The sequence below is a fragment of the Cottoperca gobio genome, chromosome 9, assembly GCF_900634415.1.
Source record: "Cottoperca gobio chromosome 9, fCotGob3.1, whole genome shotgun sequence".
In the NCBI taxonomy this organism is placed as follows: Eukaryota; Metazoa; Chordata; class Actinopteri; order Perciformes; family Bovichtidae; genus Cottoperca; species Cottoperca gobio.
The window spans coordinates 4985963-5010119 of NC_041363.1; the positions used below are offsets into that span (position 1 = coordinate 4985963).

The 24157-nt window shown below is 43.3% G+C and overlaps 4 protein-coding genes across 7 annotated transcripts in view; 3 read left to right on the plus strand and 1 right to left on the minus strand.

The window, feature by feature from the left end:
• asb6 (ankyrin repeat and SOCS box containing 6) overlaps positions 1–3480 on the plus strand; it is a 6434-nt gene extending 2954 nt beyond the window's left edge. For all 4 annotated transcript variants that reach the window (XM_029439915.1, XM_029439914.1, XM_029439913.1 and 1 more), the window contains exons 4-7: positions 784–890; positions 973–1081; positions 1163–1249; positions 2525–3480. In XM_029439915.1, the coding sequence (XP_029295775.1) occupies positions 784–890; positions 973–1081; positions 1163–1249; positions 2525–3258 (1037 nt within the window). In that variant the 3' untranslated portion in view covers positions 3259–3480. The remainder of the gene's footprint in view (positions 1–783; positions 891–972; positions 1082–1162; positions 1250–2524) is intronic.
• A 2286-nt stretch (positions 3481–5766) lies between these two features.
• On the plus strand, positions 5767–6926 carry ier5l (immediate early response 5-like). Its single transcript, XM_029439930.1, has one exon. The coding sequence runs from the start codon at positions 5980–5982 to the stop codon at positions 6856–6858; it is 879 nt and encodes a 292-aa protein (XP_029295790.1). The 5' UTR covers positions 5767–5979; the 3' UTR covers positions 6859–6926.
• Positions 6927–7709: 783 nt separating this feature from the next.
• Positions 7710–13695, plus strand: LOC115013808 (carnitine O-acetyltransferase-like). Its single transcript, XM_029440330.1, has 14 exons — positions 7710–7882; positions 9459–9728; positions 9853–9971; positions 10958–11011; positions 11117–11279; positions 11397–11571; positions 11716–11894; positions 11987–12087; positions 12174–12293; positions 12381–12503; positions 12584–12719; positions 12806–12868; positions 12948–13085; positions 13201–13695. Exons 1-14 carry the CDS (start codon positions 7856–7858, stop codon positions 13414–13416), a joined length of 1884 nt encoding a protein of 627 aa, XP_029296190.1. The 5' UTR covers positions 7710–7855; the 3' UTR covers positions 13417–13695.
• Positions 13657–24157, minus strand: adamts13 (ADAM metallopeptidase with thrombospondin type 1 motif, 13). Its single transcript, XM_029440012.1, has 29 exons — positions 24137–24157; positions 23808–23874; positions 23512–23645; positions 22322–22405; positions 22106–22230; positions 21860–22006; positions 21326–21460; positions 20791–20941; positions 20592–20696; positions 20324–20475; positions 20183–20246; positions 19744–19870; positions 19505–19653; positions 19301–19421; positions 19141–19221; positions 18870–19051; positions 18626–18782; positions 18099–18228; positions 17822–18001; positions 17353–17551; positions 17173–17275; positions 16965–17094; positions 16667–16852; positions 16371–16575; positions 15849–16125; positions 15633–15776; positions 15362–15541; positions 14166–14341; positions 13657–14072 (listed from the first exon to the last, which is right to left on the minus strand). Exons 1-29 carry the CDS (start codon positions 24155–24157, stop codon positions 13917–13919), a joined length of 4068 nt encoding a protein of 1355 aa, XP_029295872.1. The 3' UTR covers positions 13657–13916.

Here is a 24157-nt window from a genome sequence, read left to right on the forward strand (position 1 = left end):
AGCTGTCTGACAGGCACTGTGCTGAAGCAAGAGCTTATGATAGTTATGATGATAGGAAATGGTACATTCTTGCATTTTAGTTCTGATCCGGTTTGTGTTCACACCGTCTTTCTACAAACCAACCAAGAGGAGTAAACATGGAGTTATACAGACTCTCGGGTAACTTGTTGATTTGACAGTTTTGTCGATTTGTCATCATCAGGACTCACGTGGGGAAATCAAATTCTGGTGACTGACAGAAGTTTATGCTGCACTTTAATGCCTCTGATATTTCTGTTGCGTGGTGTCAAAATGAGCTCACGAAGAATTAACTCATTATAAGCAATATTAGTGGTATTAGACTGAAAATGGACCGTATGTTATAAATAATGACTAACAGGTAGAGACGGAGCGCCAGAGTTCGATTGACAGCCCAAACAAGCCGTGCTAACGGAGCAGTTTAGGTGTGAAAGTGCACGTAATAATCTGGACACTGATTATGAAAAGATAATGTCCGTAATCTACACATGCAGTAATTAACGCTCATGTACAGATGCAGGTCTGTTGCTGAGGTTTATTCTCTGCTCTTATACTGGATTGCTACAGGGTGCGAGCGAGCCTGACGCACCACAGCGTGAGAAAACGCTCTCGAACATTCACCAGTTCATCAACACATGCTGCATAAATAAATCTCTTCAAACATGTGCACAGGGCTGGTGTCAGTTCACCTCCATAGCATTTAAAGAAAATGTAGTATTGCAATCTTCATCTGTTTTAATATGAATGTGTGCTTCTGCTCTCCAGACCCAGTTTCTTACTACAATCCTCTACATATGGCCGTTTTGAGGAACAGGCCAGACATGGTGAGGCTGCTGGTCGGGCACGGCGCAGACGTTGAAAAGAGGGACAGGGTGAGACGACTCTCTCTTGTTGTCATGGCGTCCCCCTCTGTTTTCTTTGCATTTCATATCAAGTATAAATATTTCTCGATAGATCCATGAGAGCAGTCCTTTGGATCTTTCCAGTGAGGAGTCTGAGAGGCTCCCCTGCCTGCTCGCCCTGCTGGAGCTGGGTGCTGATGTGAATGCGAGGGATAAACATGGTACATTGCAAAAAATATTCATTCTTTCACTTTTTCATTCGTCTGTTCTGAAAACTGATGGCTTTGGTTTCGTCTCCAAAGGAAAAACACCTTTGCTCCACGCCTTTGCATGCATCGACGGACTCACTGTGCACAACATCGAGAACATCGAGCAGCTCCTTCAGACAGGTACTGGCTCCCTTCATCTTCACTCTGCTTTCTTGTCCACTTTCAAATACCCTCTCTAACAGACATCGCGCTTAAACCACGACATTCACAAACTTGTGTTCGTATGCACACCTGCCCATCTGTGTGCATTTGGAGTGCAAAGTAAACTGTCAGTGGTTGTCAGGGTGAAATATGCGCATGCAGTTTTTAACGAAAGTGAATGTCGGGCAGAACCGATCCTGTGATCCAGACATGAAGCGACTGAGGATGTCTTTTTATGTAGTGGTTTAATCACTCTTCTTTACGAAGGGTACTTGTACTTTCATGTACAGTTTGACTGGCATACATGCATCGTGGCATACGTTGCAGATGTTACAGCCGCCTCACGTACTTTGTAAACGTTCCAACCTGCAGATGTGGGATGGACATTTTATAGACTAGATGATTCATCTAGAAAACAATCTGCAGGTGAATCAATAATAAAAATAATTGTTCGGTGCAGCCCTAAAGACATTAACGGAAAGAGATGAGTGTGTGTTCCCTCATGTGTCAGATGGATAACTTGAATTGAAATACAAAAGTATTAAAACTGTTTGTCAGTAGTGAGTGTGGAAGAATCTGAGAAGAGAGAGAAGCTCTAGAGATCTTACTCCGTCGGTTTTACACATTTGAGATCTGTTTCCTTGTCATGAAGAGAACTAATAAACCTGTGGAAATCATCGTTTATTGGGTTCTGTGGCGCTGGAGGAGCTCGTCCAGTTTGTGAAAATACCCCAGATGATGTCATCCGTGCTATCTCAGCGTGGAGACATTTATATCAGAAAGTCTGCGTTACTAACTGAGGTTGTGGGGTTGAAATGCATAACCATTTACCAGCCAGAGAGGGTGTTATGAAAGATGGCTGCTATTAAGTTGCATTGTGGGAAATGTAGGACACAGTGTTTTTAGAGGTTGCGTCATAAAACGGCCCGGGTTCAAACAATCTCCAAAAAATAATCTTAATTAAAAACAATACTCGTTCTCTACTTCTTAGATTACATTGTTTTATTATTTAATCTGTTTTGCAAGTCGTCCATCTTTATGGAAGTACTAAGAGTCCCTTTTTAGAGTAAGCAGCAAAGGCTCATTTGAAAGCTGTAAGCAGTAAAGGCTCAGTAGTTTTGTTTTGTTTGTAGTTTCATAAAGGACCTTAACAATGACTCGTTTCCCCGAAGGAGTCATTGATACATGTTGGCTAATGGTTGTCATTTGTAATGTGCACGTAACCGTAGTTCCGTGATGCTTTCTACACTACAGGTGCTGACGTTCATGCCGCTTCTGTAGACGGTGAAACAGCTGAGTCAGCGTTGGTGTTTATGGTTACGGAGGCTCTGGACGCCAATGTGGAGGATGCTGCTGAGATCGGCAACTTCTGCTTGAAAACCACTCGGCTACTGCTGTCTCACGGTGTGGACCCCAGCTCCTGTCTGAATGAGGATGGCCATTCCTCCGTGATGCCCTCCCTGACGCAGACATGCCTGCGGCACTTTGACCTGCTCTTCCCTCTGGCTGTGCTCTTAATTCAGAGCGGAGCCTCTTTGGTTTGCTCCCATCACGGACACACTTGTTGGTCAGGTTACAACCTCCTTTTCTGCCGGCTCAAAAAGGCCCTGGAGCAGTGCTCTGATCAAAGTCACGCCTCCGAGCTGCTGGAGAAAGCTGAGGTGTTGCTCGACATGGCGAGGGTAGACCTCCTGCCGCGGCATATGCCTTTTCGGCTGGAGATCCCTGTGCTCTGTCCGGACTCGCACCCCTATACTCAGTCTCTGAGAGACCTGTACGACCGCGTAGTGGAGCATGAAGCAAGCCCTCCTGCTCTGCAAAGCCTTATTAGGGCATTCATAAGGAGCCACCTACAGCCGGGGCCCCTGGGAGACAGAGTCAAAGCGTTGCCATTACCAGACAGACTGAAAGACTTTCTTCTCCCTGAGAACACGTATACCCCTAAGCCTGGCTGGGACCGCTTCAAGCCCCAAGATAGTCAGCGCTGACAACATAAGCTACTGACTAGTTTGTGTAAGGTCCAAATTGAAAGACTGAACTGGCTTGTTCTCTGACTCCCAGACAAACGTGTGAATGTTTACTTTAAGACAAAGTGATGTCTGTGCGAATTAGCCGGCGAGTTGTAACTACATTTTCACCTTTTGTGATTAAGCTGCTGCACAGTGGAGTGACTCTTATCAATGTGTACAGGCAGTTGCAATACAAAATAGAAGCCATTCACTGTCTTCTGATCTTTAAGATTACTGAAGTCAACACCAGTGTGTGCATGTACAGCAGGGTCTTCAAAACTGATACTCGGTCCATTTGACATTTGGCCTGACCTTTAGGTCTGTCTCTCACAGATTGCAGGATGTGCTTTCTCTCCACTGAGGCTCAATAAAACCTTCGTTACGCTTATTGTTTTTCTCCAACTTGACATTTTGGCACCTTTCCTCTTTCTTTACTGATTAACCAGCAATAATGCAACACTTAATCCAAAACGTGATATTCAAAGCTGTTTTGAGTGCATGTGTATTCTCTCAAGGTAACACACTTATTCCACCCGAGTATTTACTTTGTTCTGTTTAGGTTGCTGATGAAAAGTAAGTATATTTTAAACCTTTTTTGCTACACCATATAGTGCACTATACTATACTTTCCTACACTATGTCCTCTGCCAAATCTTTTACCTATACACATTGAGTTGAGTGCTAATAGTTGCAATGTGATGTATTGGATAACAGCTTTAACTCCCCTTTATTACTTAATACAATTAAAGAAACACAATTAAACGTATTTAATCACACTGCTGCTATACATTCCTGAACTACACCATAACATTACCGTAGCACGCTGTACCATAAAACATGATATCAATCTGCTCCCTGCCATTTAAACCATATTCCGGAGAGAGCACACGTGTCAGACTCCAATTTACACCATTATCAGAGCATGATAACCATAATAGTGGCTGTCCTCCTGATTCACGTATTTGGCAGGAAATCAAAGTCATATCCAGGTGTTCAGTATGATGTCAGCCATCTGTGTGTGTACACACAAGCAGATGTGGGCCACGGATGACAGATAATCTCTCTACAAAGAGCTTTTTACTTCACACGTCTGAGTGCGATGGCAATATTTCTGTTATCGGCGGCAGGCCTAATGACATCATCGTCAGGTTCAGACAGTAACTCATAACTGACTGTGTGTGTACATGTGCTTTAAAGCCATGTTTGTATATATTTAATGTGAGGACATGTCTGTGTACAGTACAGTAGTGCAGTGCAGTATACAGAAGGCTTTTATGTGACAGAAGTGCATAGTATTGTATAGAAGAGAATATTATTGCATATACAGCCATGTTGACATTTTAAAGTGTGTGATCCAAACATTTTAGTTTCCTTTACTGCTCCTTTCTTGATTCTCCAGCGTTTATACTGCCGTCTCCTTCTACATTGTGCTGGAGACATGTTTGATTTGGTCTTTCTGTCATGTATGGCTCTGGACAGCAGTTTGAATTGCATTTACTTGTACAAAAAGAGCTTTATTAATACGTTTGCTATTCTATTACTATGCTATATTCTCTCATATGTCTCATGTTTCAGTACTCTCTAGGGTTTTGTGTTATATCTTTCTATTACTCTCTATTATATTATATCCATCTCTTGTACTGTATGTTCTATTTTACTCCTTTTGGTTATTCTTTACTATATTCTTTAAACTCTATTATATGCGATCACTCTCTACTATGTTATATTCTATTAGATTATTATCTGCTCTGTTTTATTCCCTTCTAATACTCTATTATATTATATTATACTTATCTCAGGGACATTCTTCTCTATTCTGCCGATCTCTACTTTATTCCGTTCTATTCTATTGTAACTGCCACCATGTTTTACTACTCTTCATCTCTTTCTATTCGTTTATTTGACTTTAATCTGTTCTAATACTCTCTACTACTGTATAATCTGTTCTTTTCTATTGCTCTCTAATATGTTATATTCTGTTTTATTCTACTCCTATGTAGTCTGTATTGTATTCTATTACTCTCTACTATTGTATATTCTATTCTTTTTACATGTGTTTATTTACTCTCTAATACGCTCTATTATATTCTATTACTCTGAGGGATATTCTATTCTATTATCTGACTCTATTGTAGTCTATTGCAATTACTAACTACTATAGTATATCTCTATGCTATCACTCTCTACTTCATTCTATTGTGTTTACTTACTGCTATATTATACTTTATTCTACTCCTCTCTGTGTATTCTGTGTTATTCTACTCTACTCTATATTTTATTCTGTTGCAATTACCAACTATTCTATTCCACTCCTCTCTTTTTATTCTAATTTGTTCTACTTTCTTCTTTTCTACATGGACACTTGTGATGATTTTTGTCCGCACTGAGATTTAAAAAGCCCAGAACACATTTAGTGAAATGCAGCATGCCCGCTCCTACGTGCATTCTGAATGAGGCTAGTAGTGATATTTGCGTATAACAGAAGCACCACCTCCCTCCCATTGGACAATGTCTACGTGAGGGCGTGGCAAGGAAAGATGAGAGTTGCAAATCCATGCCCTTACTGGGAAGACATGGAGAGCTATGGACACAGTCTACACGAATCCAGTAGGAATCTCAACTAAAGCCATACAGATTTCTTCAGTGAAGAACCAAACGATTTGAGAGAGTGAGAGGAAAGAACGGCTGGCCCGGTTGAGGATGGAGTGTGCATTTGACGCACAGAATCTGATCTCCATTTCTTTGATGAAAATCCAAAGCTCCAGGACGCAGAGAGGAGGCATCAAGCTCCACAAGAACTTACTGGTAACGTACGTACTGAGAAACGCCAGGCAGTTTTATGTGAGCAAAAACTTGTCGCAAACGCAGAGGACGCATCAATACGAGGATGTAGCGGCAGTCCGTGAAAGGCAAGACTATTTCGAATTGCCTGGGAGCTTAACGGAGTTGGCCGATGACTTCTACTGCAACTTTACTGGGGTTGAGTCGGATACTTGGCACTGCGGAGCGCACCAGCACAACGGCCAGCCTGCAGAGGTGGCGCACCAAGACGCATCTGCCTGCGCAATGCTTTCACCAAGTGACGCTGATCTCATGGTTTCGGAAGCCTGTTGGAGTTGTGCAGACAAATCCCCCTGGGAGTTACCTATCCCAAATGCACAAGCCAACCAAAAGACTGTCCTGGACTTGGACACGCATGTGGTGACTACTGTCACGAATGGATACTTCCACTCAGACTGTTGCGCGCCGTCAAAACAGCTGCAGGGCGCGCAGTGCTACGCAAAAAAGCGAAAGGTGGACACAAGTTATCATATTGTTGATCCAGAGTTTTATTTGCCAGACTTTGGGCCAGTGCCATGTAAAAGGATGAGGACTGATGATGAGTTACATTCAGACTCGGACCAGTTGGACAGCACAAACATCTCCAACCTGATCTCTGTGTTGGGTTCAGGTGGACTATCTGAGTTTGTGAGTTGGCAGCAGACGGACCTTGAGCAAATATTCGCCGCTCAAACAATTTGTTTAAAACATACACTGTTAACAGGCAGCGGGTGGACCAGAGCAATCGAAGCATTTTGATTTGTATGATTGTTTTTCTTTGTATCGATTTATTTTATTGCTTTCAAATAAACCATGACACGACTGCATTTCTCTCTCTCATCTGTTACTGAAAAATGTTGATGAAATGTGAATATACAGAGCAATCATTTCCATTTCGGATTACTTTTGCACATTAACATTTCTGGTGCCAATTGATATACTTTCTTCACACACTTTAACCTAGTTGCACCTTTAAATTCAAACCGTATTTCTCTGGTGATCCATTTGGGGTACTAGAGTCTGTCTTTGGTTTGTATTTCCTGAAGAAATGAGTTAACGCGGTTTCTCTGGAGCGATGTTGGGATGTTGGACGAGCTCCATCATGTGGCCGGTAAAGATCTGTACAGCTTCATGCACCAGATCAACGCAGCACAGTCTACCATTCTGTAAATGTTTTATTTATGCCAGGGCCTGCTTTTATCAATCAATAAAACTGATCATTTTAAAACACTGGATGTATTGGCTTTAAATCGCAACTTCAAATCCTAAAAAAAGATATCACTACACATATATAAGTGTGCGCAAGAGTGGGGTTATCATAGATAGGACTACATATAGGGTTTAATGTGACCTTGTGTTTTTTTCCCATTGATATCATTTTACCATAGCCTATCTAACGTTATAATGTATGACAACAACAACAATAACACAGCCCAATAGTTTATTATGGATCCCTGGAATGTAGCATATTAGTCCCTATTTCTTATAATAAAATAAATATAATGATAAAATGAGGCAGCTTATTATTGCTGAAAGGTTTTGTGCTTAACATGTTTTAAACGACAGGCACGCAAAGCAAACTCAACTAGAAAGAAACAGGACTTTTAGTGGAGAGCTCGCAGTTGTCTTTGCTCCCTAGGTCCGAGGGGGGCGGACAGCTGAGAATACACACAGTGTCCTTGAGACATGACTGCCCGAGGGTTTCCCATCTTTATTCCCGGCACAGCCTAATATTTTAACGCGTCTATTTGACAAGATGTTGGGTGTCTTTGTCAAGGCTGCGGTAAGTCTATTGTTTTTCAGTCTACATGTATTTTAATTGCGTAACAACAAACGCAGTAACGTTACGTCTGGTTTTACGGCATTAGACTGAGTGACGGGGGTGGGGCGATGTACAGGACATCAACAATGTGACAATATCAGGATAAAATGTAACTCGTGTTTTACCCCTGTAGGCTGCATGGTACGCTATTTTGTTATGAAATAGTGTTAATTTAGAGCGTAATTTAGCAGCCCCGCACTGTGACATTATGCATAACATTAGCCTAGCTTAGCCGATAGCATACCGTTAGCTTACTGCGCATGCTGCAAAAAAGGACAACGCAAAACAAGGCACTATACTAGTAGTTGTATTCACTACAGTACAGTTTAGCCCCTGATTATGTATCTCTCTTCATTATTTGTTGTAGCATGACTTACTAAGAATACAACACGCCTGCAACATTCGAAGGTCATAGTGTTTTATTTTGAAAGCGTCTACCGGAAGTTCTGCACTACTTCTGAATTCGCTCGTGTCACCAATGTTATCTTATTTAGGACGAAGTATCAAACCCGGCAAACTTTAGTTTTTTGCATTTCCTGCTACTTTATACTTCAACTCTAGTCACTATTAATGACTAATTTTAAGATTCAGATAATAAGATTATAATTATTATAATTATTATAATTATTATTATTATTATTATTATTATAATAATAATAATAATAATAATTATTATTATTATTATTATTATTATTATTATTATTATTATTATTATAGGTTAAGATACATTTTATTGATCCCTTGGTGAATTTCACAAGCTACCAGCAGTATATAAAGTAATAAAAATGAGCTCCACCTTTTACCAGCTGTAACGGTAAAGAGATGAACACATGCCTCAATAATTATAATCCAATAATATAATATATATTATTATGAAATTGTGCAGAATTTACATTTGGATTCTAATACTTTTGTACTTTTTACTTATGTAACATTTTGAATGCAGGCCTGTTACGTGTAACAAAGTAATTATACACTGTGGTATTACTTTTTTTTATTTCAAATCTTACCATAATTAAATCAAATAAGGACTTGGTAACCACCAGTGAGCACAGAGATATATCTTGTTTTCGTGTGTGTTTATTTTAGCTACCATTTCAAAAGGTTCAACTGTGTCAACCTTCTATTTATAAGTTGGTAGATTCAACACCAGTGGGTCCAAACTCTAACTCTGCCTTTGCTAAATTGTTTTGGTGTCAAATGTCACAGTTTAAATCATCTCACTGTAAAGTATATGCCTTTGCGATGCAAAGAAATGTTGTTCACAACACTTAATCCTTTTCTTAATTGAACTCATTCCCACTGAGGATTCCATTGCATACACTTAATATTTGACAACATGTTGACACTTGGATTTGTGAGGCAGCATTAGTCAGTTCTTTAGTCCAATTCATCTCCTGGTTCAACTAGTGAGATGACCACTACACACTTTAACTTTAATATCAAGCCTGCATTCTGGCCATGGGTCAGTTAAAAATATTTGACCAAATCTCTGAAGCGGAGGAGAGTTTGTGCTTATTAATACTTTGTCTTCCAGCTGCGGCCTGGCATGGTGAAGCCATGTCGCCTGGTCAGACCAGTCATACAGATCCCAGAGAGGTCTATGGTGCACCAGGAGGGTTTACCTAAGCTGCCCGTGCCGCCCTTAAAGCAGACGTTTGAGCGATACCTGGTTGCTCTGGAGCCCATCGTCAGCGAGGAAGAGCTGGAACACACCAGGCAGCTGGTGAAGGAGTTCCTCCACGGTGGTGTCGGGGAAAGGCTGCAGAAAGGCCTGGAGCGACGGGCTGGCAAGACCGACAACTGGGTAGATATCTGGGCTGTAATTAGCTGAATATGTTTTTGGTATTTCTGCCTTGTAATCCAAACAAGCATTGGAGGAATGTATAGATGCATATTCTGTCCTGCTTTCTGACTACTGCGTTATGTAGCTGTCAGAATGGTGGATGCAGTCAGCCTATCTCGACTGCCGGATGCCGTTGGCGGTCTACACCAGCCCTGGGGTTGTCCTGCCTCGCATGCACTTCCGAGATCGACAAGGACAGATGAGGTGAGAGACCAGGATCCACTGTAGGACCATTAACTAAGCTGTTTGTCTTACTAAACAAATCCCCACCATCACATCATTCAATGTGTGCTGTACATTTCTTGGGTTCCCATAAAACCTTAACTTCCAGACCTACACAAACAAGAAGCCCCAAGTGCTTCTACTGTGTGCTGGGAATTTCTTGAGTTCAAAGTCATCAACCTTAAAGGGATAGTTCTGGTGTTTTGAAGTGGGATTTTATGAGGTACTTATGTATAGTCAGCTACAGTAGATGGAGGTCGACACGCCCATAGTTGGGAGCAGCAGACGGGAGTTACGACACTGGAACAAAGCCACGTACTGCTTTGGACGAGGGCAGCTTCGAAACGTATTTAAGCCACCTAATAAGTCAATACCAGTTTAAGTGCACCGCTATACATTTATGATATTTTCAGCGCTTTAACTTGCAGACATCCCTTTCTGACGGGGAACTGAAGCCGTTCTACCAATGGCCGAAGCATCACACTCCACCAAAGTCTCCCACAGCAGCACATAGCTTTGCTCCTGTGCAGGAACTCTCCAGAGCATCACTTCAAAACATCCAAACTATCCCTTTAGTTGTCTAATATAAGCACATTCATAAAGTTTCCAAGAGTGATTTACATGGTGTGAAAGTGTAGTGCAAACAAGCACGGGTGAAAATGGAGTTTCAAGTCGACCTTTGTGCAGGCTTCCCGCCACATGCTGGCTATTTAAAGCCCTTTTGGCTGCTCATGGCAGTGCTCAGCTGTTTGTGACTGCTGTGATCCATGGGATATGCAGTGAACACAGTGGTCCCAAAGAGAAACACTCCAGTGAAGCCAGGGCTAGAGTTTAAAGTGTGCCGGCGACAGTAGGCTCATAATGTCACTAGTAGGTCATAGTCAATGACGTCTAGTTGTAAATGTCTCCACTCAGAGCTGACTGCTGGTTGAATGTTCAGAATCATCATATATTTGTCTCCTTTGCAGGTTTGCTGCCAAACTGATTGCAGGAGTTTTGGACTTTAAAAAAATGATTGACACGTGAGTTTGTCTGAAACTAATGCAGATATCATAATGTTGTAACAGAGAGGCTTTTCGTTGGTTTTGCCAAACTGCAAATGTGTAACATGAGATGCTGTGTTATAGTGATACCCTGCCTATAGAGTACCTGAGTGGGAAGCCACTGTGCATGGACCAGTATTACCAGATCCTGTCCTCCTGCCGTATCCCCGGTCCAAAGAGAGATACTGTTGTGAATCACAGCGGGAAACAACCTGTCACTCATATCACTGTGGTCCACAACTTCCAGGTACTTTAGATGGCACTTCTTCTCAACACTTCAGCCAGACACTTAAACAGAAACACATTTTGTAATGTCACTACTGGACCTGTGGCTGTATGAAAACAACTTGGCATTTCTCCCCAGTTCTTCGTCTTGGATGTGTACCACAGCGATGGCACCCCGCTGACAGTAGACCAGATTTACATGCAGCTGGAGAAGATCTGGAACTCGTCTTTGCAGACTAACAAGGAGCCTATTGGCATCCTCACATCACAGCACCGCAACACCTGGGGAAAAGCCTACAACAATCTGATTAAGGGTAAGCAGATAAAAGGATCCTGGTACTAAAATCTCAGTATCAATAGAGTTATTCTGTTGTCTAGAATAAATCCAGTCAAAGAGTCTAAATGAGTATTTGAGAGAAAAATGAGATCTTAAAGGCGTTTTATTTTTCCCTCCTCAGATAAGACAAATAAGGAGTCGGTCCGTGCCATCCAGAAAGGTATCTTCACAGTTTGTCTGGATGCTCCGATGCCACGGGTGTCAGACGAGCAGTACCCGAGCCGTGTGGCTGCACAGATGCTGCATGGAGGAGGAGCGCGCTGGAACAGCGGCAACCGCTGGTTTGACAAGACGTTACAGGCGAGTTGGAGACAAATGACTTGACATTGGAGATGATTAACAGTGTCGTGGTAACGGTTGGGAATTTGAATGTGCTTGTCAATCGTCCTCAGTTCATTGTTGGTGAAGACGGCACATGTGGACTGGTGTATGAACATGCACCTGCTGAGGGTCCACCCATCGTGTTTCTCATCGATTTTGTGGTTAACTACGTGTACGTTTCTTTCAACTCTTAGGAGTGTTTTGCACATTTTCAAATGAGATCAAATGAGACTAAATGTTTCATTATTTGCTCTACAGGCTCCGCCCTGAAATAGTTCGCACTCCCATGGTTCCCCTGCCCATGCCTCTGAAACTGCGTTTTAACATCACCCCCGAGGTCAAGAGAGACATCGAGAGTGCCAAACAAAATATGAACATGTATGTAAAGTCCCATCATGATTGTTGTTATTGTTGTTGTCTCACTTGTGATGATTGTTTAACTCACTGTTGTATTTCTTTCTTCAGAATGGTGCATGACTTAGATGTGAAGGCGCTTATGTTTTCTCATTTTGGAAAAAATGTGCCAAAGAAACACAAGCTGAGTCCAGATGCCTTCGTGCAAATGGCTTTTCAGCTGGCGTACTTCAGGCAAGAAACCCCTCTTCAGAGTCAAATGATGCTGAACGTGGACATTAAGAGCATGACTTCATAAATCCTTTTTATTCCAGGATGTATAGTTTTTGCTGCTCGACCTACGAGAGTGCATCGCTGCGAATGTTCAAATACGGACGAACGGACGTTATCCGCGCAACTACGGCAGACTCGTTTAAATTTGTCCAGGCAATGCAAGACCCAGCTAAACAGGTACCGGTACACCGCTAGAGTTTCACAATACATGTACACTCCAAGGCATGCACGCCGTCTTACTGAACATCTCACACTGTCCACAGAACCCAGAGAGGCTGGCGCTGCTGAAGGAGGCCTCTGAGACGCATAAGAAGAACACGTATGAAGTGAGAGTCTTATAACAAGTGTGTGGTTTTATAAAACGCCATCTGATTAATCAGTTCCACACAACTTGTTCTCTCTTAGGCAATTCATGGACACGCCATAGACAGACACATCCTCGGGCTGAAGATGCTGAGTATTGAAGACCTAACCTCCATGCCCGAGATATTCATGGATACCTCTTTTGCCGTGGCTCAGCATTTCAATCTCTCCACCAGCCAGGTATATGTTGCATCTTATAACATGCACACTTTACTGTTACTGAGCAAATGATTATTTGTTGTCGTATTTGTTTGCTTGCCCTCATCCGTCTCCCGTCTCCCGTCTCCGTGTCCAGGTTGGCTCCAAGACAGACTGCGTTATGTGCTTCGGTCCGATGGTGCCAGATGGCTACGGAGTGTGTTATAATCCCATGGATGAGCACATCAACATCGCCATCACGGCCTTCAACAGCTGTGACGAGACCAACGCTGCCAAGTTTGCCCAGGCTGTAGAGGACGCTCTGTTGGACATTAGAGCTCTCCTGGAAGACACAGCTACAGCTGAGCAGTGATCCCACTCTGCAGCCCGGTCAACGCGTTTGTGTCCCGCCGGGCCGCACGGGAGCTGGAACTGAACCGGTGCCGGAGACGCTTGGCAGAACGCCACGCTGACGTAGAGGATGTACCGAGAGTGCTGGAGGCGAGGAGGGAGGCTGCTATCGAAGGGTCGTGGGAAGTGCAATGTGTGACAGCCTTTGTGATGAGGAAATTCTATATTTTAATATATTGCTATTGTGTTATACAGTATATATATATATAAACTTTAAAATAAAATGATTTGCTGATTGTAATAGTAGAATATCTTCTTCTTTACTGCAGTCTTCAGGATGATACTTTCCTCACTTGACGTAAAGATTTTGATTTGTTTTATTATTTATTTCAGGTCAAAATAATTACCACAGGAATGAGAAACAAAAGAAAAAACATGGTTTCTATCCAACAGAATGGAAGTTAATGGCTGTTACAAAAGCTCTACACACACATCAAACTTTAAAATAGTTCATATGTCGTATCAACGACGCGTAAAGGAATACTCGGCTCTGAAGCTGCCTGTGGAATGCAGGTAGTCGCCATGAAATTCAACTTCAGCCATATTTCCAGAGGAGTGCCACTGAAACAGCTGTTGGCCTTTAAACACGTTGGTCTTTAAGACATCCATGTCCCGAATCTGAAGCAGAAACACAAGACAGCACAGTGCAGTCATTATCACACTGTACAGTAAACGGCGTACGATATGAAAGGTGTTAGAGCGTGTCCGCACCATGATGTATGTAGACTGGGACTGTGTGGAGTTGAGTATCAATCCTATGTGTAGCGCTTGGATTCTGATCTTGACGGACGGGGGGGCGTTGATGAGCACTCGACAGCTGTGGTTAGTGTTGGACGTTGTTGGATTCTCAAAGACACCAGTTGGGGAAAACAGCTGAATGTCACAATCTGGGGGGGGGGGTCGGGGGGCAGAGACAAGGAACATTTCATCTCATCAAAAATTCTGAACACCTGTACAGTCACATGTAGTCCAATGGCCAGGAAATGGCAGGGTTCCCACGGGTCCTTGAAAGTTTTGGAAATTTCAGAAGAAAAAAAACCAAGGCCTTTTGTAAAAAGACACGGGTTATTGAAAGTGCTTGAATTCATATATTTTGTGCAAGAATAGAAATTGAGGTTAATTTTTATATTATTTTACTTAATATAAGTCTGCGTCTCCCGCTTCATTGTTTCCTCGAGAAAATGTGACGATCACGTTCGTGCTCGAGTGAGTGAAGTCCGATGATGCAGGTTAAACAGCGGCAAGCCAGTGAGAAAGCTAACGTCAAGCGAACCTTCAGCTTTGCCTGGAGAATTTAAATTCCAAGTCAGGTCAGCTCGCCAAAGACATTTAGGAATACTGGCTTGTGAAAGATCTGCAGTGCATCCATATGGCACGATGCAAAGCCTGCAGAAAATCAATAAAAGTTCATGCCATGGCCTTGATCTGTGTATCAAACGATGCCATGTTTTGGTCCTTGAATTTGAGACGATTGGGCCTGAATAGTCCTTAAAAAGGTTCTTGAATTTAATGTTGGGAAATGGTTGATATTTGTTGAGACTGTGTGAGGTGCTTATTCAACTTCAGTCACATTTTAGGCAGATAAAAAGGTCAACTCCAAATTCATAGAGGAGGTGAGATCAACACAACAACATAAACTATTGAAGCTAAATCAACTCTTGACCTTCACAGCAACAAAATAGTGTTTTAAGCTCAACTATATTCTTGGCTTCACTGTATTTATTGCAGGTGTTTTGTATTGGATTGCATTAGACTGTGCAAGTGTTCACAATACTGCAAACTTCTCTCTAGATGAACCTTTATGATGCAATAGGCTCAAACACTGGGCTCAGTTCACTTACACCTGCAACAAATCATCCTCCAATCTTGTGAGATAGGAGAAGTGATGACCTCGCAGGCACTCTTACCCTGATGGTGGCTCTTCTTCGTGTTTTTCTGTGAACGGTAGGAGATCACAACCCCGTTCCCAGGGGTGAGCAGATTTTGACGCACCAGCAGGACGTTGGTTCTGGTGGTCAGTTCACTGGCCACGACCTGCTCGCATTTCCTCACAAATGCCAGTCGATCAAAAAATGCAACATACTCCTCTGTAGAAAACAGAAGCACATCGTGAAAGACGTTTCTTTAGCTGTCACGACATAGAGAAATATCACATTTATATATTTGATAAAAACATACTTTTTCTGCAGTTCAGGGAGCCAGATTCCACTTTGATATGGATGACCTCATCTAGGGGCCGACCTATGGATACTATGCAGCGGCCCGTCACGTCTTTCAAATCCACCGTGCCAGATTCTTCCAGCAGTAGCTGTCCACAGGCCACTTGTAAAAAGAAGACACTTTAATGATAATCCTGCAGCTCTTTCTGAGAATGGCTAGTTTATGTGTACTGACCGGGTTTAGGAGGTGGGAGGGTCATTGTCGTGGCCTGTGGGACGGTGATTGCCTCTGTTGGACTCGGAGAAGGACGGTCCAATGGGTGCCGTGGCGCAACTGCAGTGATGACATCTGAGGTGGGCGGCACGTCTCCGCAGCCTCCCATGTAGCAGCCCTGGATGGTGATGGGTTTGGGCATGTGCATACAGAACGGAGGGCTGAGGGGCTCCGGCTTAGAGGGGCCCATGCAGGACACTGCTCTGGACTGGATCCCGTATCCACAGGGTACTGAACACTGACAATGAGCAAGATGTCACGTAATCAACAGGATTCACATGAAAGAAGAAAGAAAAAGTAGCATAGTCGGTAAATATCAAAATATACTGGAACATTTAATCATCATTTATCTCATCTTCACAAGTTTTGTTGGTCTAAAAGCCAATATTTAGAGTTTCTACTGATATAAAACTTAGTCAACTAATTGTGTCATCTTGAGTCTAATCTAATCCTAATCTTCCGGTCCACGTGTCTCCTGTGTACCTGGCTCCATGGTTTCACCTCCCATCTGAAGGTGCAGACCCGCACCAGGCAGGGCACCGTGGTGGCCGGTTTGACAGCTGCATGGCAGCTTTCCCCCGGCACCACGCTCTCCTTGCCGTGGACGAACTGGACACAAGACACAGTCCTCTGAGCTACACCCAAATCACAGGATGCCGAGCAGGACGATGTGCTGAACACCTTCCACCTGGATGAATTACACTGCTATTTAAATCATTTGCTTGCAACAATGTATTTTTGTGTGTGTGTGTGTGTGTGTGTGTGTTTGTGTGGTTCACCTTGCTGGGCAGCTGTGGTTGTTACATGAAACCACTGCTGTGGGTTTGGGAAAGTCAGTGCACTCCGAATCCTCCACCACCTCCTCCTCCTCCCCCTCCCCTCCTGTTTCTCCGGCACAGTACAGCACCCTGTTGGCCACCCCTCCTCCACACGTTACACTGCAGACTCCTTGCTTAGAGCGCCACCTGGTGGTTGTAAAAGGAACATCTTTTTAAACTGAGAAAATAGAAGATAACATGAGATTTGATGCATTAAACTGGACAGTAGGTACGTAGGTATGCATGTTTGGTGTCTCACATGCGGGGGCAGGGAGATGTGTTGCAGGTTTCAGACTGAGGAGGAGGTTTGGTGGAAGAATCACAGTGCGCGTCAGTCACCCGCAGTCTGGTCTGGTGGTCCACACAGGAGAACCACACCTGCAGGGTTCCTACATAAGCATCTTTGGTTGACCTTATCTGACGAGGACTTTGTGTTTCTGAGTGATGGTGAGTTTATTTTCACTCACCATTACCGCAGGTCTTTGAGCACTGGCTGATAACAGGACTCCAGACATACACAGGAGCCTGTCTCGAGCGTGGAGACACACCAGACTTCAGCATGGGCTGTTCCTGGTGAAGAAAGGCAATTTCTAGACACTCTTCACATTTTGAAACAAGGGGCAGATTTTAGACAATTTCTACGTCACCTCTCTCTTTGATTCCCACCCTATGGGACACACGTCTACCACACAGGGCACAGAATCAGGTGGTCTGATCTGCAAAGAACAAAAGCTTTGATCCACTTCCACATCCTGACCATCTTCCGGCCGGACACATGACACGACGCGTTTCGCTTCTCCTGGCCCGCACACTGCTGAACACTCCCCCGGGTCTGACACACGCCATCTGGAAACAGACAGAAACTCCTGAAATCATTCATATTGTGCAGAACACGTGATATAGAGAGAATACCTCCATTTTTGACAAATAACAATATGGCTACCATGACTAAGTGGGTAAAGGCAAATAATAGCCTAGAGGAACAGGAAAAGACACTTATACGATATTACAATATCCACAATCTAAGACGATATAATATCAATACATCGTCCTTGCCCGTGGTCATAGGAAGTTATTTGACCCATGAGGCTCAACAGTACAGTGTAGACTTCATACCTGGCAGGACAGTGTTGCAGGTTACATTGTTCAGCAGTATGTGGAGCTTTACCAGTCGGGCATTCAGAATCTGGAACCTTCTCCACGTCGGCTCCATGTTTCTGAACACATCTTACAGGACGCACTCTCTCTCCTCCACCACAGGAGGCGCTACAAGGCCCAAACATCCCAGTATCCCACCTGTAAGACAGTAAATAATTCATGTATACCCATTTTTGCATCGCTGCATGTCATTCCAAAGGGGGGAAAAAAACCCAGTGTTGAGTATGAACTTAACCTGGGGGGACAGGGAGAGAGCTGACAGCTTGTGTGGAGCGGTACGGGGGGAGGAGGTGTTTCACAATTGTGTTCCTCCAAATGGTGATTGGTATCTTCATGTACACAGACATGTTCATGCCTCTGTACACCTGCAAAAAGAAAAAATAACTTAATAGGAACACCTTTAATTAAATAATGCATGAGTTTTTCAGGGCTTTATTATGAACCTTTATGGCAGATGGGGAACTAATAATCAGTTCATCACATTTGTTGATATTTGCTCCTGAAAACATCAGAGATCAGAACAATGACTAAAAGCATTTGACATATTTAACAGTGCAGTGTCCTTATAATAGACAGACACTGCAAACATGAGATAAAAGCTCTAAAAAGGTCCATTTTAATGCACATTATCATACTTCTAAAACAAGAGAGCCAACACTGTAACGTGCAATCAGCCTGTGAATGTATAATGACTTCTTCAAATATAATAAGATGGATTTTCCTTTTGTGCTTTTCAATGACTCCTGATTAACAGTTACTTACCGGAGCCACAGGAGACGGAGCAGGGCGTTGTGAAGACGGCCCATTTGCCTTTAGGTGTGATGTCTGTCAAGTCGCTGCTTCTAGTAGGTACAAAGAACTGGAAGCTGATGTTTGGATTAGTTTTCTCTCCGTACTCTTTTCCATATTTGCGATACACCTTCAAAGACAACAGATAATCATACAGAGTGTATAATAATAAATGCTGAGTATATATATGTGTGTGTGTGAAAGATACATTCCTGACCTGTATGTTTGTCTCTTCCGACAGCGGTCCTGGCAGCAACAGCTCCTCCGTCTCAGGCAAAAGGTCAGGGGTCAGGTGGAGGCGGTACTCTAGGCGGTTATCATCCAGTGGGGAGGGGTGGGTTATATTCAGCGCCATGCTGCTCATCCCAGCCACAATGTACCGATCCCCGACCATTACAGCTGCGCGCACACACAAGACAAAAACAACTCCAAGTTTTAGTTCCTGTGAACGCTCTTGTAGAAATCTCTTGTCAAGTGAAGGCGCTCACCCATGTGAGTGAACAGAGGTGACGTGTTGACTATATGAACCTGCGTGGCGTTCACTGGCAGAGAGAGGAAGGTGGTATACTCTGAAACAGAAAGAATTATAACTCACACCATATAACGACTCATTGCTAGTTATTCTTCCAATGACTTCATTTCATCTACCTCTGGCCTGCCCACTAGTGTAGGAGTCAGAGGTCAAACTGCAGGACGATCCATCTCCACCACACACCCCGCACACATCCCTCACCAACCCAGAGTGCAGTGCACCGTCACAGCCAAACAGCTGATCGGAGACAAGCAGAACATTTAAAAAGGTGTAAGACTGACTATAAAAATAAAGTTTGAAACATCTGCTTTATCATCTACCTGGCATTTCCCTCTCAGACAAGCAGCCGTGGAGCCAAAGGGAGGCGAGCTGTCTGCCTCACAGCGAGTCCCATCCACAAACTGAGAGCCGCGGCTCACTATGAAGTTTTCTCCCTCTGACTGGCACATATATCTGCACTGCTCGTCCCCTGGTAGAAAGGTTCACAGGGAAGAAAACAAAAGTTAGGAATAAAGGTTTTGGCACTTTACACATGGAAAGAGAATGTCTTTTGGCCCACCTTGTGCAAAGCCTACAGCGGGGATCCAGGTGTAGAAAGAGGCAATGTTTGGTAGCAGGTAGAGGGGGTGGAGGTCTGTTTGGGAACACTGCTCTACCACGAAATCCAACTGGGTGCGCCCGCATGGCTGAAACAACAAATGGTAAGAAAAAGACAAACAGGAATTATTTTATTCTCTTTTATTAGTTTACTCCTCTCGCCTGATGGTGCCGTCTGTTTGCACCTCCATCCCCAAACACAGGCCATTCAGGGCTCACTTTGCTGTAAGCTCAACAACTTCCTGGCCTCTAATTCTCTAAATGGTCCCATTAATGATTCTGTTTTCAGAGGCTTGTTATGAGAGGTCAGGCTGCGAACTGCTAACAAAAATCACCCACAAAGTAAATATTGTTGACCTACTGTACTGTATGGAGGCCCAATGTAAACAGCAAGAACTTACCTGTTGGTGACAAAGTTCAGCTTCAACATCCGGTCCCTCACAATCATTCCCTCCAAAAGCAGGTCTGAAAAGATTTAAGTAAAGTACAGTCACGGGATCTTCAGCACTGACTACGATTGGTGCTTGCGTCACTGTCGTTACCTTGGGTTATTGCATTTGCGTGTGCGATGCGTGACTCCCCCACCACACGTCCTGGAGCAGGGGGAGAACTCGGACCAGTTGGACCAGGAGCCATGCACCCCCACAGAGGAGCTGAGCTCATCTGAGGTCACACAACGGCCCTTCAGACACCACTGGATGAGAGGAATGCGTGGACAAACATGCGTAGGCCTCCTTTTAGTAAACAACACTCACTGATTCAATGGGAGAATGATTGCACCAAAGTGACTCACTGATGACGGAGCAGTACCTGATTCAGTGCACACTCCGTCCCGTCCAGCAGTGGGACCAGGAGACGTTTGCAGGAGGTGTTATCATCGGGGCTAATGTGACAGGACAGGACACGACAAGCGGGCTGATGGAAAGGGAGACCAATATATTACAGACATGACTGGAAATGTGGTGAAATGCCACCTGGTGGTACCAAGCTGCTACTACAGGTGACTTACCAGGTCAGGATTGGTAAAAGAGCAGGCTCTGGCAGTGCTACCAAAAGCTATACGGCACTGGTCATCCACTCCATAATATAGGCCAGGCTTCCAGTCTTGCAGGGAGCCTCCCAGTGCAGGCAGGTCCTTTACACACTCAGCGTTCCCTTCACTGGGGACATTAATACAACACACATCTCGCTATCAAATATTGCAGATTTGTTTTGTTTTTGGCAGAAACTAAGTACATTTACTCAAGTGCTGTACTTAAGTACAATGTTACGGTACTTGTCCTGCTACTTTGTACTTCAACTGCATTATATATTGTACCTTATATCTTATTTCCCACCACTGTATATCACAGTTTATGTACTTCAAATATAATAACATTGTAATGGATTTAAAAATCAAAGCCAAATATTACATCAACCTCAAACTGTGAGAAGGGAAACCGGTGAACACGACCTGAGGTGAACACGTTAAGATATGAGCGAGAGATGAAATGCCCTTTCAGCAGTCCCAGGTCTGCGTGCTGAACGGGAGGCGTTTGGCTCACCTGAAGAATGTGAGCAGCTGCTGTCTGCTGCACGGAGACCAGGTGAGATCCACACTGTTGTAGCCTCCGTCAGAGGCCATCATGAACCCACTCCTGCTGCAGCTGTTTCCTACTCCGTCATGGTTGATTCCAAAACTGGGTGAAAGTCAATTCAATATAGAATATGTTAAATATGCTTCATTGTACACATTTCTTAATATAGTTATTAAAATGCTTCAGCAATCTTAATGATATTTAAAGTTTTACACTTTGTTCTCCATGTGTGTTTAATTATAAACTTGCAAATATTATATTTTTACCTGACTTGCTGTGAACTGACTAAACGACGGTCCAATTTAAGGCAGCAATTATCTTTTTTAATTAAACTAAACGCTGTCTCTTCTTTCTCTATAATTAGTTCTTTCGAAGAAACTTCTTGGAAATGTTAATGGAAATGACAGACTTGTAAAATAAAATATTGCCAAATAAGGTTCATAAGCTGTAACGTTAAAACATATATTACAGATTCACTGTTGATCACGTGCATGACTTTACCTGTGGCCAATCTCATGAGTGATGGTGATGCCCAGGTCAAAGCCTGTGTCCTCTGTGATCACACAGCTCTGCTCACTGGAGCAAGCTCCCCCCAGCTGCGCTACGCCCCTGACCTGCTTGTTCCCATCAGGCAACACCAGGTCGTACCTGTTTGAGATGATAAAGATTATAGTAAAACATTGTTCGTTCATCAAACATTAAGAAAACATGTACTTACAAATACAGCCAGCTAGCCATGTCACGCACCTTGTAATGTATAACAGGAGATCAGCGTGAAGCGGGTCTGTATCGTTTGAGGGGTTTATCCTTCTGCCCCAGTCACACACACTTCTGAGAGACGAGGTAATGTCGGGAGACATTTGGATCTCTGGCTAGAAGAGAGGTAGTGATAATAAAACAAAGTCAAAAATAAGCTTATGAACTTGGTTCTGTGTTGAACTTCTAACAGGGACCCGCTTATACCTCTGGCTCTGACAGGATGATCATGCGGACCAGGTGCACCCTCATGTTGGCGCCCAGGGCCATGTCTCTCAACAGCTCTGAGGCCTAGGGGGGGGGAAATGGAATATAAATCAGATGAATATGAATATAAAGTGTAATGGGACGTAAGTATTGCAGTGCACTCTATATGTCTTATCTGGCTATGAAAACATTTCCAAATACAACAACTTATGTTGTGTTTTACTTCATTATATATTCATTACTCTTTATTTCAGCCGTACAGTGCTGTGCATAGTGTTGGTTTAAGCTAGTTCCCTCAGGGGAGGAAGTATTACATTCACTCTCTAAATAAAATATGTGCTTACGTAGACTAGTACCAACCTTCAACCCATAATATCATATCATATATATTTATATATCTACATATATAGCCCGCCCACCTTTGAGTGGTCCAATCAAAGCAAAGGATTTGATTTAAAGCGTTCTTGTAACTCTTGTAGTCTAAGTTTGTGCGTCACAGTAGAAAGGCCCATGGATGTACTTCCTGATGTTCTAACGTCCGTTTCACTGGGACTACTTTACTACAATTCAAGTCGCACATGTTGCAAAGTAAAAACAAGTCACATGAAAAATGATAATCCGTGTGGGAATGGAATAAATGGTGTGATTAGCATTATTGTACCTCGGCATAGGATCTACCATAATGAATCCCTGGTGCATCACAGGTGAGTACAACAGATACTGTGATGGTTGTAACTCTGCAGAGGAGGATGTCAACGCTACTGTGCAACGCAGCTTGTGTGTGCTACATGTGTAAAACTACAGAACTTTATACACCTCTGCGTTGTTTGCTTCGGTGATGTAGAGGTGGCATATTATTTAATGTGGCCTACGTAGCCTTATAGTGCTCGTTGCACCCGTCACGGTTTTGTGTAAATGTCTGAGTTTTGTCCTCTTTTCTTGTTGTGTAATTGATAATCAGTTCCCTCCATAAAAGCATAATGTGTTGGTTAGAACAGAGTTCTGCTGTGGGGTGTGTATTGGGTGACAAGTTAATTCTTTCCCTTTTAAATATATAAGGCAGCATGGTTTACCCAGAGTACATTAACTGACCTACTTTACACAAGTACATGTATTTGTACTAGCACTCTCTTCCTATACATCTGAAGTCACTCAATCAGCAGAACGTCGGTTGTTTTGCTCGGACTCACAATGTTGAGGTTGGTGAGGATGTATCGCTCTGTATCTTGCTTGTGGACCTGCTGCACATCAGGCCCCACCACCACCAGCAGTTCCAGATGTGTGATATCAGGCATCGGAGCCGACCGACGCTGCCTTCCACTCACTGTGAACAAGGAGAAGACACAGTGTAGACACACACTAGAAATCTGCTGGTGTATAATACCTGTTTTTCCCAAGTACTATAAGATGGTGTTTCACTGTTGGATAGTTCTCATTGTACGCAGGCTACAAACTGTTTGTACACTTCAGCCATACATAGACATACCTGCGGTATCAGGAGAAGAACCAGGAGAGGACACTATGTCTCTTTGACTAGAGGAGTGATGAAAAAGCTAAAGAGGACACAAACAATAGCATTACTTTTACAAACATGTGTAACCACATTTAGACCTGTGGCCCCAAACACAAAGTATTTCAGAGCTTTTGTTTTTTAAGTTACTGCCATGTGAATCCAGTAAAACATATTTATGACTCTCTGCAGGTCGGGGCTTTCACAGGGTGATAAACTGTTTCAAAAGTTGAAGAGTTCAATGTACTTTGCAGAAGAATCGCTAACCGCGCAGTGCTCCTGTTTGTCTGCAGATTTCCACCTACCTCGTCCAATGGAGAACTCAT